The 15,050-nt window shown below is 39.8% G+C and overlaps 2 protein-coding genes across 5 annotated transcripts in view; one reads left to right on the forward strand and one right to left on the reverse strand.

Moving 5' to 3' along the window:
* Positions 1-18: 18 nt before the first annotated feature.
* On the forward strand, positions 19-7,729 carry LOC136103228 (retinol dehydrogenase 7-like). Its single transcript, XM_065841203.2, has 5 exons — positions 19-278; positions 2,944-3,274; positions 4,922-5,180; positions 6,440-6,603; positions 7,434-7,729. The coding sequence occupies exons 1-5, from the start codon at positions 264-266 to the stop codon at positions 7,682-7,684; spliced, it is 1,020 nt and encodes a 339-aa protein (XP_065697275.2). The 5' UTR covers positions 19-263; the 3' UTR covers positions 7,685-7,729.
* A 2,295-nt stretch (positions 7,730-10,024) lies between these two features.
* The window catches only part of LRP2 (LDL receptor related protein 2), a 121,875-nt gene continuing 116,849 nt past the window's right edge, over positions 10,025-15,050 (reverse strand). For all 4 annotated transcript variants that reach the window (XM_071811024.1, XM_071811025.1, XM_071811023.1 and 1 more), the window contains 4 exons: positions 14,128-14,247; positions 13,928-14,035; positions 12,612-12,683; positions 10,025-11,518 (listed from right to left, as the gene is read on the reverse strand). In XM_071811024.1, the coding sequence (XP_071667125.1) occupies positions 11,357-11,518; positions 12,612-12,683; positions 13,928-14,035; positions 14,128-14,247 (462 nt within the window). In that variant the 3' untranslated portion in view covers positions 10,025-11,356. The remainder of the gene's footprint in view (positions 11,519-12,611; positions 12,684-13,927; positions 14,036-14,127; positions 14,248-15,050) is intronic.

Genomic DNA, 15,050 nt, shown 5'->3' on the forward strand with positions numbered 1-15,050 from the left:
ATTCCAAGTAAGTCCCTAAGGTAGAAGTGTCACAGCACAAGTCATTATCAACAGGAGGGAGAGAGGCTGTGCTTGTCAGCTGATGTGCAGCGATCAGAAAGCACCACCAGCCAGAATTTACAGTGAGATTTTTCTGGAAACTATCATGCAGGTCTTGGTGCACAGGCTTGTGAGTTTGAATTGCACAGTTTCTACGTTCTGACACTGGAAATAACTGGTGAAGACAACTTGTGACCACCTGGAGGCATAGACTGAGCTTGCAGATGTCTCTCCAGAACGTGAGTACAGTCACAAAACCAGAAATCGTGTCTGTTGTTATAGTGAGTAGTTACCATTACATGCATTTGCAGAATAGCTAAGAGAACAAATGAAACACTTGTTTTCAAGTGCACAGACAAGAGAACATGCAGTCCTTTCCTTTCGAGAATGAATTTAACAATTGTTGCTTATCTAAGCACCTACAGGGTCTGAAGTAAATGCTAACTCAGAAATGTTCTTCACAATATCGGGAATCTTTCCCTACTCCTTTATTTTGAATTACTGGCTCATTCATCTAAGAGTTTATTATGTTTCATTTTCCTGGGGCTTTTACCTATGTTGTGGTAAAATTATGAAGTGCAAGCAATACAAAGAAAGACACAATCATGCTGAGAAATCAGCCCCCATTGTACTGGACTACATTCATCTCCTCGCAAAATGCTGGGCAGTGACATATTAAGGAAGATCTTAAGTTCTCTGCTGACCACCAGACTGAATTATCTCACGGATATTTTTACACAGGATATGAAAAAAGCACTCCTTTTCCATGAAACAAAAGTGCAAAGCCTTACATGTGCAGGAATAGCACACCTAAGAGGGAGGGATGTGATGTGTTTGTGCCTGCATATTTGTTCAATTTGTTAACTGAAGACCAGGGGTTTTGCAGCTCTGCAGCTCTTCTATTACTAAAGTTTGTACTTCCTACAAGACCTGTTGGGTGATCTGTCTGAGCGTTGTCTGATACATCTAAACCTTCCCCTGCGTGCTACATGAGTGGTGTTTCTGAAGAACTCCAGTCCCTACATTTCCCCTTGGCAGGTCTTCCTCAGCATGCCTGACAGGTGGAGCTTGCCCTTCTGGAGGTTTGCACCGCCAGGACAGTAGTGGATGAAGGAATCCAAAGCACACCCAGACCCCAACCCTCAAACCTACCTGAGGTTCTTTGGAATGACTATCAAAGCAAACCTGCTGTGGGATTAGAACAGTAACACCCCCCTTCAATGTGGTCTCTGTGTGCTTCAGTTTCCTTTGGTGCAGAGAAGCAGAGGGATGCTGGATTTTGCAGTCGTCTAAGGATCTCAAAGGGCTCTCTCAGTGTTGTCATGCTGCTTTTCTTTAAAATCAATTGCTTTCATAAAGGCACTTGTCTAGGCATAAGAAGCCAAGCTTTATCCCAAGAGTTCTCAATTTGCCAGGCAAATATCAGAGTTCTAATGGAAAGCAGAATTTGCCTTTAGCTATTTACTGGCTACATTAGTAAGCAGAATTCAATATTTATGAAGATATATCAATACTTGTGAAATACCACTCTGACATTTTCTCTGAAAACACACTCTCTGCCACTCCTGGCAGCTATTTCTACATCAATATGCCCCTGGAAGAAAAATGGCTTTTGTAGTGTTTCACAATTATCAAACAAGAAATATTTTGCATAACATTTTACATTGACAGAACTGGATAATGTTCGTGGAAGAAAATTTTAACTGCGACTATCTCCTTTGATTCTCACCTAGACTCCGTCCAGCAGCAATGGCATCATCTAGCAGAATAAACACTGGCAGAAGGCTCCAGCAGAGCAAAACCCGCCATGGTGCTCAGCATCAAATGCCCACGTGTTATCGGAGAAGGAGCTCTGGTTCTCAGGGAGAACTAGGCAGTTTAGGATTACAGGCTTAGGAACACTGGCCCAGGGCTGGTAGTGGGGTGAGGAGCAGCAGAGGCTCCACACGCAGTGCTGCCTCTCAGGCCCTTATCTTACAGCACTTCTGTGCTAATTATTGCTACCTAATCACAAAAACTAACACTACCCAGAGCAGTCACAGGTGTTTATCTCACAGAAGCCAAGCAGGCATTCTGGCCAAGACTTCTCCACAGAGCCCGGTTTCAAATTTAACCTACTTTCCAGTAGTGCAAGATCACTTCCTGCTGCTTCCTCCCTGCAGCACTGCCAAGGAAGTAAGGTGTGATTTACAGGTCTGGTTTCCAATTAGGTTAATCTTTTCCCCAAATCTCTAATTACTTCATTTAATTCTGTATTGGGGCAAAGGTGAATTGAGTCCTAAAATTACACAGCACTAGCTTGCTGAGTTGTGTTGGCACGTGGTTACGAGAGACTGCTGGTAGCAACTACTTTCTCTCTTTGTGTCTAGCTTGGCTCCTAATTCTAAACAGTTAAAGGAAATGCCATTGCCTGGCACGTCATTGCAAATGGACTTTAATATTCAGTCTGCTCCTGTGCTACAGATTAGAAGAGCAGCCTGGGTGGCATCATACAGGCAGACAAAGAGAATCATCCTCTTTCCCAGTAGAATTTCTGTCTCCAGTATTAGCACAAATAATCACCAATGTCCACCAAAAACCTCAGACACTACTGTGAGAAGTGGCACAGTCATTCCTTTCACTCTGAATTATATTGAAAGAATGGGGCTGACTAGAAAGACTGGTCAGCAAGGCTTGAAAAACATTGGAAATCTATTGAAAAGGAGGAAGGGTGAGGTTTTGCCAAGGCACGTATTATTCATGAATCCTGATCACATTGTACCCATGCTCTCCCCTAACTCACAGTGAGCTGGAAGGGCTGCCAGCAGAAATAAAGCCCCTCACAGGAATTGTATCTGAGGACGCTGGGGGGTTGGCTGAGCACATTTGCTTCATTTTCTATATCACTAATGTATTTGCTTGTAGCCCTCACTTTCAGACTCAGTGCACATAGCGATTTTGGCTTCCATACTATCTCTTATAATTTACTGGCTCATCAGAGACAATCGCAGAGTGAGAAACCTGAGTGGAAAGCATGTCTTCATAACCGGCTGTGACACTGGACTTGGAAACTCATTGGCTAAATGGCTTGACAAAAGGGGATTTTGTGTCATTGCTGCATGTTCCACAGTAAAAGGAGGCCAAGAGCTACGGGCCTGCTCCTCACTCTTACTGAAGACAGTGAAACTGAACTTAGCTGACCCCAACAGCATTGCCAGGGCTGTGGTGTTTGTGACTGAAGAGACGGCTGGCAAGGGTAAGTGACAAGGTAACTTCTCAGAAAAATGATTCAATATAACCAAACCTGGTCTAGCTAAAAGTTCTGTTGCCTCTCCACTCTCTACAGACGCATTTTTCATCTTACTGATGAAACACATCTGCTCTTCAGTTCTGTCATTTCTCAGTTCAAAGACCTTTCCTCCAACAATGCTTTTGGGCTTCCCCTTGCTTTCACCAATAGGGTACCTAAAAATCTAGTTGCTCAGTCTATTAGAACCAGATCATTACCAAGTGTGTTTTTGAGACTCGTTTTGGTGCAGTAGAAGAATCCCGGGGCGGGGGGGGGGGGGGGGGGGGGGAGGGGCGGTGCTAACTAGTACCAGAAAGGACTTTCTTGACAATAAAGCCAGCCCACCCAACTAAAAATGGCTGGTGCCAGGCTTCTTCAGCCCTCCTCTAGTACGCCCAAGAGTGTTTTTGCATGGCTGAATAAGTGCAGCTTTTGCAATGCACACAACAACTGCACTGACTGTAACAGTTAAACATTTGCCGTTTCAGCCACTTTTCTCAGAGTTGTTACACAGGGAACTCTCACTACTGTCATCATATACCTCTGAGCACTTGCCTATAAGAAGAAGAGTTTGTCCTTGGATACCCATGAATGAAATTAAAAAACAAGACTTAAGCCTTGTTTTTGCCAAAGGGTGATAAAAAGATCTGCATAGTAAATATATTCAACTGTGGCAATGTATGTTTCTCTCCCAGCACTGGTAGCTCAGACTAGACATTAAGGGCTGCCAAAGGGGATCACAGCACTGCAACTACCAACTGAATCACACAGTTACACCAAATATTCAGTAGGCTTGTTAATTAACTAACTAGCTAAAACAGCAAAACACGTATCTTCTACCAGTAGAAATTTCTCCTCAAAGCTTATAAAACAGTGTTGGCCTCATCATGAGGATTCCAGACCATTCCTGAATGCAGTGATTGAGGGCAAGGACAACATAACTATAAGTGCTTACCTTCTCCAGCAGGCCCCTGCTTCCAGTTTGTGGAGAGTCACACGTTCTCAGTCGGGGTAACCGCTGCTGACGCTGCCACCTCAGTCTCAGAAACTCCTTACGGAGGCTGAGTGCTGGACTTTCAGCCTCACCCTTCAGGCACAGGCTGTCCTCAGCAAACTCTTGGAAGCGTCACTATTTATCTAAAGTTCTTCAAGTAATTTATAAGGTAATAAAGCAGCATTATCAATACACAGGGTTAAGCTAATGTTTTTAGAAGCATTGACTCTGCACATCTGGTTCAGACCTTTAGACCCCAAACCAGAAAAATCAGTCTCCACTTTTATGTAGACTATTTGATTTTCACAAGACTTTACGTTCATATTAGGAACCCACGTATTTGAGAGATCTGGATCATAAAGCCCAGTATGGTGGTCCGTATTTCCAACCAAAATAGTTTTCCTTTAATACTTTACCCGTGCTTTTTTAGAGTCATTGCCTAAGCTCTTCAGCAAATTTTGCCAGGTGTATAGAGTAGGTCTTACAAGCAAACCCCAAACAACTGTATTGATCTCACTGAAATTTTTGCAGACTGTGTGCTTTGTTCTCAGTGCTACATATGAAGCTCTAGGGTAAGATATTGCCACATACCAAAATAAACGGGTTTGTAATCCTCTCAGGGCTTTTTGGTTTGGTGAGCAATGCTGAAGGAACAGCACCTGTAGCACCCACTGACTGGCTGAGGATTGAAGACTTCCACTCGGCGCTGGGTGTTGGTCTCCTGGGACTGACTGAAATCACGCTCAAGCTTCTGCCACTTCTGAAAAAAGCTGAGGGAAGAGTAGTCAATCTAATCAATGCCAAAGGCCTCATGGCTTTTGTAGGGGCTGGCTACAGCATGTTCAAGTGGGGCATGGAAGCTTTCTCTGACACCTTACGGTGAGTACCTAGAAATACATGCCTGAATCTAAGAACAGATTCCAGATGTGCTCAGGAAGAGTGACTGTATGTTTGCTGCTCTCATTTTCTCTCTGGAAATCTTGCCCAAAGGGGGAAAGGAAAACAATAGGATATTGGCCACTTGTTTGGGATTTCAATTTCCAGTACTATGAACAGACCTGCTAGGAAAATGCACTGGGAAAAACTTTCATATCCTGGAGAAACAGCTAACATGCAACTTTTGGGCATGAGAATCCACTGTGTACATGAAAGTAAATCAACAGTATAAACTGGTCAGATACCTGGAGATTCCTGGGCAAGTTGTACTTACCCATTTACAACGCATTTTATTCTGGTCTAATGCTCCACAACAACCTGAGCTGGTAGATTCCAGGCAGCAACCACATTAACAAAGGTACTTGTACCTTCTGAAAATTAAGCTGAGCACACTTAATTGAAGCCACTTGTGTTGTACTGCCTTGAGAAGGCTAAGGCCTAGCCCACTGAGTTAAGTCTTCACCAGGACTAGGAAAGATGGTTGCAAACCATTATGAATGCTTACATAATGAAAGTATAGGCCCCAAGAAAATATAATATAACTAAGGACTAATGTACACGTGATTCATTCCTTTGCACACTTTGAAATGTAGTTGCTTGGGTCTCTTGAGCTGCCCAGCAAGACAAAGAAGTCATTTTCATCCCAAAGGAGTTGCACTGCCACTCAAAATTACGCAGAGGGGGAACCATGCTACCAGAAAACATGCTAACCTTTATTTCACTAACATTTAATCACTTGACCATAACCATTTAATTATATGATGGAGAACAAAGTTCTAATTCAATAGAAAATTTTTACTCACTGTTACTTTTTCCCAGGCACTTTAATAATGTGTTTCTGCTGGAAGCTGAAACAATGCAACAGTTTTGAAAGAGTCAAAAGTTTAGTTTGATAATACACAGCTAAGATGCAGCTGGCTGTGGCGTCCTATGGATCAGTCCAACATAAACCACACAGGAAGCTGTGAATCTAACTGAAACTGCTTTTTTTCCTCAGAGTTAATTGTCTCCTGCACTTTTACAGGACAGGTACACTGCTACAAAGTCCATGTTAACATCTCAAAATTATTCTGGCATTTGAAGATAAGAATCAAAGTCTCAAATATTCATTTATGTGACAGACTTTCAACTTACTTATGTTTAGTGGTTATGCCATAATTGGGTGTTCAGGGATGGTTATTGTTGGGTTTTTTTCCTTCTAGGAGAGAGATGCAGCATTTTGGAGTGAAAGTAAGCGTTGTTGAGCACAGTTTCTTTAAGGCAGGAGTAGCTACTTCAGATGTCATCGAGAGAGACCTCTTAAGACTTTGGAACAGACTGACTCCTGAAATCAGGGACTCCTATGGAGAAAAATACTTTGTTGAATGTAAGTAGAAAAAGTACTGTATGAAAGTTCAGGGGGGATTTATCAATATATGTAAATACCTGAAGCGAGGCTGTAAAGACAAAAGAGACAGGGTATTTTAAGTGGCGCCCACAGACAGGACCTGAGGCAATGCGCACACCCTGAAACACAAGTTGTTCCTGCTGAACATCAGGAAACATTTTTACTGTGAGGATGACTAAGCAGTGGCACAGGTTGCCCAGGGAAGCTGGTAAGTCTCCATCCTTTGAGATACTCAAAATGGTCTGGGTCAAGCTGGTCTAAGTGACACAGGTTGAGCAGGGGAGGTTGGACCAGAGGTGCCTCTAACCTCAACCAATCTGTGATTCTGTGAACGTTTGTTGGACTTCATTTATGTTCATTAAGAACCCATTGCTAACTGTTCTGCACCATGTGTATCTAAGATGAGGCCTGTGTTATTAGTTTCTGTATGAGATTGGTGAGATATGATGTCATGCTACCATTCTTAGTCACCCCATACTTAGAGGTTGAATGCCCAAGGGGAATGAACTGCTATGACCATATGCTAAGTTTATGACTTACTGATATCTGTAAAGTTGTGCTGTGTCATGCTACACTGACTGTAGGGAACATCTGGCTCACAATATGGGCCAGAGTGGTTTCTCTTTACGGGGCTTTTGGGTGGTCTTCAGCCTTTCTGGTCTCTGCTCTGCTGTAGCTATACTGCTCTCAGAACTTGAGTCAGTAGTTCAAAGAAAGCCTGAAGCTGTAGCCAAACCTTCAAACATAAATAATCATCTCACAGACAATGTTGCATATAAATGCTTTCAGCTTTATTTTCTTCTTTGCAGATATAAAAGCTCAAAGATCATCAGTGAAAAGACTGTGTGACTCTGATATTTCTAAGGTCATAAAATGCCTGGAACATGCCCTGATGGCAAAGTACCCCAGGACACGATATGGAGCTGGATGGGATGCAAAGTTATTTTGGCTGTTCCTGTCCTATGCCCCAAGCTTTTTATCTGACGTGCTGCTGTGTATGATGTTTCCAGCTCCAGCAGCTACTGGGAGATCAGGTCCTGGAGTTCTAATTAACATCTAGTATTAAACCAATATCAGCTCTGTGGAAATATATATTCTGCCAAAAGCAGAGGTCGTCTTCTTTATCACATACCAGACTGGTTAAATTCCTTTCAGAAGACATTTTCTCCACCCCTCCCCCCACCATCTTACCTGGAATTTCTGAGTTTGCAGACAGGCTTGTAAATCCAACATGCTTTTGAAGGTAATGTTTTATGCTCAGAAATGTCACCTCTATAGGATCTGCATTCATAAAATATTCAGCTACAAAGTTGGTTAATACTACTCGCCCAATTTAAAAAAAAAAAGTAAATAAAACCACAAAAATAATCAGTTTTTCAAGTAGACTTCATCAACATATAGGCTGCTAGTGAAAACGAAATGAAACAATGGCCTTACAGAACATCTATCTTATACTTGTATCTTACAGAATGTATTTAGTCAGATTTAGTTATCTAATCTATTTCATTGAGGGTTTGCTTATGGTCATATTCAGGAGTTGCTAAACTTCACAAGCTTCTGAAAGTAAGACATGATATCAAATAATAACAAAGCCCAGCTATTGCAATATATTCCAAAAATTACCATCACAGTATTTGAACACATCTAATCACCTGACTATTCAACTGTGTAGAGATAAAACACAAGCTATTTTACAGATATGCAATTACAGCAAAAAATCAGAACTACATTGTAGTGCTACTACACAAACACAGTATCCAAACGTATATTTTAATTTTCTTCCTAATATTAGTATCGTTTATGAGGCAAAATATTAAAAATAGTATGCATTCACATTTCTTTCACCCTCAGTGTGCTTTTCAAGTTAAAAGGATGATTAATTCACTCATTAGATGAAACAGGTCTTTAGTGGATGTTACAGCCAATTATTTCGACTGTACAAAGAGCATGTTGAGAATGGCAAAATGTTAGCTAAGGTTACTGTGCCTCTTGTACATTATTTCTACCTGTTAAGCTGCTGATCAGAGGCTCACGAACTGGTGTTCCTAGAGATGTTAAAATTGAAGGGGTAAAGGTTTTATTTGCTAAAGAACTGTGCTGGTGATTAATCATTAATGTGCAATTCAATTAAGCTTACAAAAATACTCTGTGCAGGTCAGAACTCCAAACGTAAGAAAAAGAGTTTCATCAGTCTGTGTGTGTGAGGGGAGCGTGTGTGTGTGTGTGTGTGCTTGGACACGTGCAAGAAAGGGACAGAATGTAAAAAGTGTTTAGTAACCTTTGTTTCATTGAGGTTCTATTCTCTGGCAAATGGCTTCAAGAATAAATTTATTCTACCTCATTTCATGATAAATGCCTGCAAAGAGATAGTTCTGTTGATCTGACCTGACAGCTATAAAGAGAATGTGCATGAAAAACCTTAATGGTATAATTTGTCAGCCCCACAGTGGCAGATTACAGAGAGGTGCTGAAATCCCTAAAAATCAGCCTTCTTTGAAAGAGAATAAGTCCAGAACTCAAGAACCCAAGCAGGGACTGTTTTCATAAGGGAAAAAGAACACAAGTGAAAAAATGAAGAATAGAATCTAAAGCTCCTGTTGAACAAAGTACCAAAAATGAAATTTTACATAATCAGAAGGGTGCATTGTGGTATGCTACTGAGAGGAAGAGGCTCTGTTGAAGCTTAGGAATCCTTCACCATCAGGTATGTTAAACAATCAAATCTAACTATACAGTGTCCCAGGGATGGTTTTCTTTTACATTTGAAAAGTTAAGATTCATATAGGGGAAAAAAGGTCACTCTGATACATGGCTGACATATTAGCAGTTTTCTCCAAAATTCCTTCCAAATCTTTCTGTTGGCAAAGCCTATTCACAAAACTGATTCTACTTTTTCTTGTGGTAAGCAACTGGACGTGTGTCTTGTGGAAATATTAGCCTTGCCTTCTCTCTCACAGAAACATTGTGAATCCTTTCCCTAAGAACAGCAACCTGCCTTTCAAAGAAATCCTTTCTCATGGCCTTACAGATGCGCATGCTGCGTCCCAGATTCAAAGAAATTTTCTATGCTAAAGCACTCAGATATGAAAGTTAATTGAACTAAGGTTTAATCACTTAGGTCAATACTACCTTGACAGTCAGTCTTTCAAAAATCAATAATAAGAGTTTCCTGTTTCAAGGACCAGTGTATTTCAGGTGTGTAATGGGGCAGTTTTCACACTTAGAGTGATATGGTGTCAGTGGTGGTGTATCAAGAACTTTAGACAGTTGTGGGAAGCAGTAAGTACTATTCTTATTTGACTCTATCTAAAGCACTGTTGTTTTCATCTCAGAGTGCACTGAAGTCTCCACAACTGAAAAAAGTACAGAGAGCCTTGACACAAATTATGGAATAAGGATGTGATAAAATAATAAATTTATTTGATTTATTCAGCAGCATCATTTTCCAGTTGTCTTTTCTAATCAAAGTACATTAGAAAGGAATTATAAGCATTCTAATTAGAAATAGTATATATTCTGGGAACTCAGATATAAAACAATCAAATAGCAGAAGTGTCAATGATTATAACTTTAGGAATCTTTAGATTATATGAATAGCTAGCCAGGAATGTTGAACAACATGTTCCTGCAATGATACTCAGTTTCCTTAAATGGTTCATGTTGTGGAAACTGCCTTGGCTAATTAATAGAAAAGCTAATAAGATGTAAAGTATGTTTCTGATTATAGAAATAATCAGATAACTACAAAGACTGCTTTAGTAGAAATTGTTTCCCTTTCTATTAATGTCCACCTCAGGAAATAAATAGTCAATAAAATTAAATTTTCACATTAAAAAACCTAAATAATTTCTTAAATGAACCAATATCTTTCATAGTTTGCTGTTTGGAAATAAGCTGTTGCAGAAATCTAGCTACTTCATTTAATGGAAAAATTACTTCCAGAGACTCCAGCCAAGAACAGAGCAATTCCATTGATGAGAAAATCCCATTAAATTTAGTACTTGTGGCACCGAAAATCTAAATATATCAGATCTTTTTAAGAATGCCATTAATGGAATAATGTTAATGGGAACCTAGAGGAAAAGTACGTGTCTTATGAATTGAGAGGAAAATATTCTATCTCAGGCAGTAAAAATATCGTAGTATTTGCACAGGTAACTATTCAGCATAATGATGCTGCATTGACTCCTCCATCTGTCGTTTAACACAGGATAAACAAAGACACCCCTTCTTACGTACAGTAGTACACAAAATAGGTGGTAAAGATACCCAGTGCACCAGCAGAAGTTTTAAAAGGTGCTGTTATAAATATATACTCTAAAGATCCTGTAAATCAGTGATGTCCCTATATTCGTCTTTTTTTTTTTAGTTTAAGCACTTATATAATGAATTTATCCCTAAAGATACAACCAGTTCCATACAGATTTCTACTAGCAACATCACCGACAAGATAATCTTTCAAAAATTTACAAATGTACAATATATTTATAACATTACTTTCAGACAGCTTCAGTGCAAAGATATACATATAGTACATCATGATAATTGTTCATAAAAATAGAAATTGGCATTTGTCAAAAAAAAAAGGCATAGTTTCAACATACATCTCCAGCTATTGGCTAAAAGATGTATATATATTTATAAAGCATTTGAATGTGAACCTTACTCTTCTGTTTATAAAAAATATATGTGCAAATGGATGTGTCTAATTTTCCCTAAATCTGTTACCTAGTTATACCACAGAGTCCTCTTTAACAAGGTTGGCGGTGTCTTTAAATGTATCCTCTGTTGCTGTATAAGCTAAGGGTTGGTCTCGTTTCAGAGTAATCTTGGGAGGCAGTGAAGGAGAAGGGGGAGGTACATTTTCTGTGTCCTGTTGCTGTTCCTTTTCCATCTGAAACAATAAGATAAAATCCAAGTTTACATTCTAATGTACAAAACAGCCAACCTTAACTTTCAGGAACGTTAAATAAATATCCAAGTATTTTGCTAAAGCCAAATGTCACGGTATAATTATTTCTGCAAAGCACTGACTGTAACACAATTAAATGCTAATTTCACCTCAGACGGCACAGCTGAGTAAATATACTACTATAAACATCAGAACTTCTATTTTAATGCTCAATGTCAGGAGTAGCTCACTATGTCTACATGCACATCCATGAATATAGACAATATGGGCACTACTACTGTTGGTAAATAGTTAAATTTATTAGTATTGGGGAAATGAGTCCCTGGCTTCCTGAACTCTCACTCTTTCACCTTGTTCAAGCATTAGGAACCTAAATTCTTCACAAAAGGCACCTAGTTTTAGTCACATGACTGTTGGACTGAGGTTCTTAAGTCATTTAGGCCATCTGGAATCTTGAAACTGTAAGAAGAAAAGGGCTGGAACTATTGGCTGAAGTCAGTAGAACTCCAAACCTTCACACCCAAGTCAGGAGCGAACTCCTCTGGCACACATAACACTGGCTGACACACCATCTTAAAAGAACTGTCTCATCCAGCTGTATTGATGAAAAAAATGGGCTGGTATAGAAACAGGGCTGCAGTACGCAGAGCTATTGAATTTTTGTGTAATGCTGAAGCCAGCACTGAGGGGGCAGAAATCAACACTTCACTCCTACTGCAGTACAATAGCCTCTCACTTGCGCTGGGTCCCTGAGCTGCACCAGAACACATGGCAAAGGCGAAACTGGCACCCGAGAGCCTGGAGCAGGAATGGGCTGTTGTGCTTGGGCTGGCAAAGCAGAGATGTGGGCAGTGCAGCTGTGCTGCCTGAGCTGGATGCCTGCTGAACACCTCCCTCTGCTTGAGACTTCGTAACTTTTCTCAAAAGCACTTCAGTCCTAGCTTGGCCTTGGCTGGAATTTCTGTGCTGCTTCACTTAGCAGCAGAATCTACCCATAATCTTTATCCTATGAAAGCAAGAACACAGTCCAGCAGTACATTAGCTGAAAAATAGAATTACACAACATTAACAATACCTCCGCATATATTGGGTTTTCAAAGTTAGTGTTTTGTTTCATTTTTCTCTTGAAGAAACTCCACTTTGATTCCTGAAACACAAAAATTATTAGAAAATTACTCATTTTTCCAACCTTCCCAGGAAACCGACATCACTGTTGTTGGATTTCACTTGCACTGACTGCTAACTCAGTGATTTCAGCTGGATGTCCTTCTGTTACCATGTTGTAATTGTAAGCATGGGACCCAACTTTCTTTTCTGCAAGATAACCAGTTATGGTTATTTTACCTAAGGCACTATTCACTGGGCTAGGCCAGAAGGCAATAACAGTGACTAAATTAATTAATGGAAGCCTATGACTCCAGACAAATAGGTCAAAGAGGAAAAAACTGTTTGGAAAACAACACAAGAGAAATTACTGAGGGATATGAAACTACAACAAGTTGACAGAACTGTTATTTCACAGCTTAATGGAGGTGCTTTTTGGTGCACAATGTGCAAAAATAGTCCTGTAAAAAAGCCACCATCGGCTCATTCAGATGGATTTTAAGACATAAAAATGTATCTTCCATGAATCATGAATAATCTAGATGAGGCAATACTTTGATCTCATTGTTGAAATGTCCTGCAAGAACACATAGAAGAAGTGTCTTAAATGTTTTTGCTAGCACTTTTAAATATGGATAAAATTACATATAAATGTGAAAAAAATGATGACAGCACAACTGACTAAATGCCTTACTTAAATCTTCCATACCAAAAAAACCCCTCAGTTTTCACTGTTCTAAACCAAAATGTTTTTTTTCTTGGGTTTTCTTTTTTGTATTTTATAGGGGAAAAAAATAACAAAACACACACTTTGCTGCTTCTCTCACGGTAGGATTCATTAGGGGGTTACAAATAATTGTTGAAAGTCCAAAGTAAAGCCTTAGTTATAATAATTTCTGTTGAGAAGCAATGACAATTAACAGCAGTTACAATTTTCAGACTATTATCTGCCCTCAAAATGAAGTGCAACAAATAGTGAAACTCTCTGTTCCAACCTATTCACTTCAAAATAACTGGATGGGCCAGGTAGAAGATCCAAATAGATCCTTACTGTGTCCTGGTAAATTCTGTACTTATGCTGTTTTTCTCTTATCGAACTGTTCATGACCAGCTCTTGTAAATCTTTAAAAATGGTCCAGTTAGTTGGACTTGATGCAGATTATGTGTGAACTCCATGGCATTATTTAAAGATAACTGAAACTATACTGCAGCTTCTCTAACAATTCAATTTCCCTGATTTGGAGCACAAAATGAACAAGGCAGCCTTAGGACATTTCTATGTCCTACCTGAGGTGCACCTGTATGCTGAGGGGGCTCCTCCGGACCAGCTGATATGACAGAGGCATACACAGGATTCTCAAAATTTTCATTTTCCTCACTACCAGATGCTCCAACCTGTAGGAGAAGAATGAAAATCCATGTTCTTCAAAGTAGAAAAGGTCATAAAGGAAAACAAAAGGCAAAAGTCAAGCCTAAGCTTCTCTTACATGTGTTGGCCGAACGACTGTAACTGCACTGGCTGTGCTGGCTCCACTGTCTCTGGTTGCATACATTGGATTTTCAAAAGTGATCGGCTGTTTCCCTGACTCCACTGCAAAGTTTTCATTCTATGAAGGGAAAAAACAAAACAAACAAAACAACAATTCAGTGCAATAAACACCTCCATATTCCTGGGAATTGATTTATAGTCCAATTCTTCATCTCAGGGAACAATGTGTGCTTAATTTCACATAGGCTTAGACAAAATCTAGCATCTGTTAAACAATAACTTTAGTTTACCATCCATTACTTTACTCCTTCACTCAGCAGGCTTGGACCATTGATAGTTCCAATATTACCCCATTTCCTAGCTGGATTAAAAAAACCCCACACTTCAATAATGGACTAAATGTATTTTATGGTAAGATGACTCTCATAAATCACACCTTCAACAGGGAAGACATATCAAAGGAAGTATAATCCCAAAATAAATATTTCATTTTAGAGACTTCAAAATGACATACAAATTAATAAGCATTATCTGACACATAAAAGAATGGGATTTGTTCATTTTGTCCCAGCAGGGAGATTGCTATATTTTTTTGAGACAAAGCAGTAAGTGCATCTCCTTAGTTATAACATCTGAGTTATGTCAGGAATAAAATGTTTCACAGATTTTAGCATATCTCTTATTGCAAATCAATACTTTGCCTATGCATTAAGACCACCACGTGAACAGCAGTTGCTTCACACATATTGTGCCAAACCCTGAGCTGTGGATGCGGTGCTCACAGCAGGGGGGCAAAGGTGCTCAGTTAAGTGTTTCTTAAGAAAATATTTAGTGCCTCATGAGGGCAACCAGTCAGGGTGAGACAGCAAAGCAGCAACAGGTAGAAGGGTAATGAAAGCAAAACCCCACTCAGGCTCACTT

The sequence above is a fragment of the Patagioenas fasciata genome, chromosome 7 (assembly GCF_037038585.1).
Source record: "Patagioenas fasciata isolate bPatFas1 chromosome 7, bPatFas1.hap1, whole genome shotgun sequence".
In the NCBI taxonomy this organism is placed as follows: domain Eukaryota; kingdom Metazoa; phylum Chordata; class Aves; order Columbiformes; family Columbidae; genus Patagioenas; species Patagioenas fasciata.

What these genes read in the sequence shown, in the direction of transcription:
- LOC136103228 (XM_065841203.2), top strand. An exon ending in GCTTTCTCTGACACCTTACG is followed by an intron (nt 5,181 to 6,439) that starts GTGAGTACCTAG and finishes TTTTCCTTCTAG; the next exon opens with GAGAGAGATGCAGCATTTTG. An exon ending in AGAAAAATACTTTGTTGAAT is followed by an intron (nt 6,604 to 7,433) that starts GTAAGTAGAAAA and finishes TCTTCTTTGCAG; the next exon opens with ATATAAAAGCTCAAAGATCA.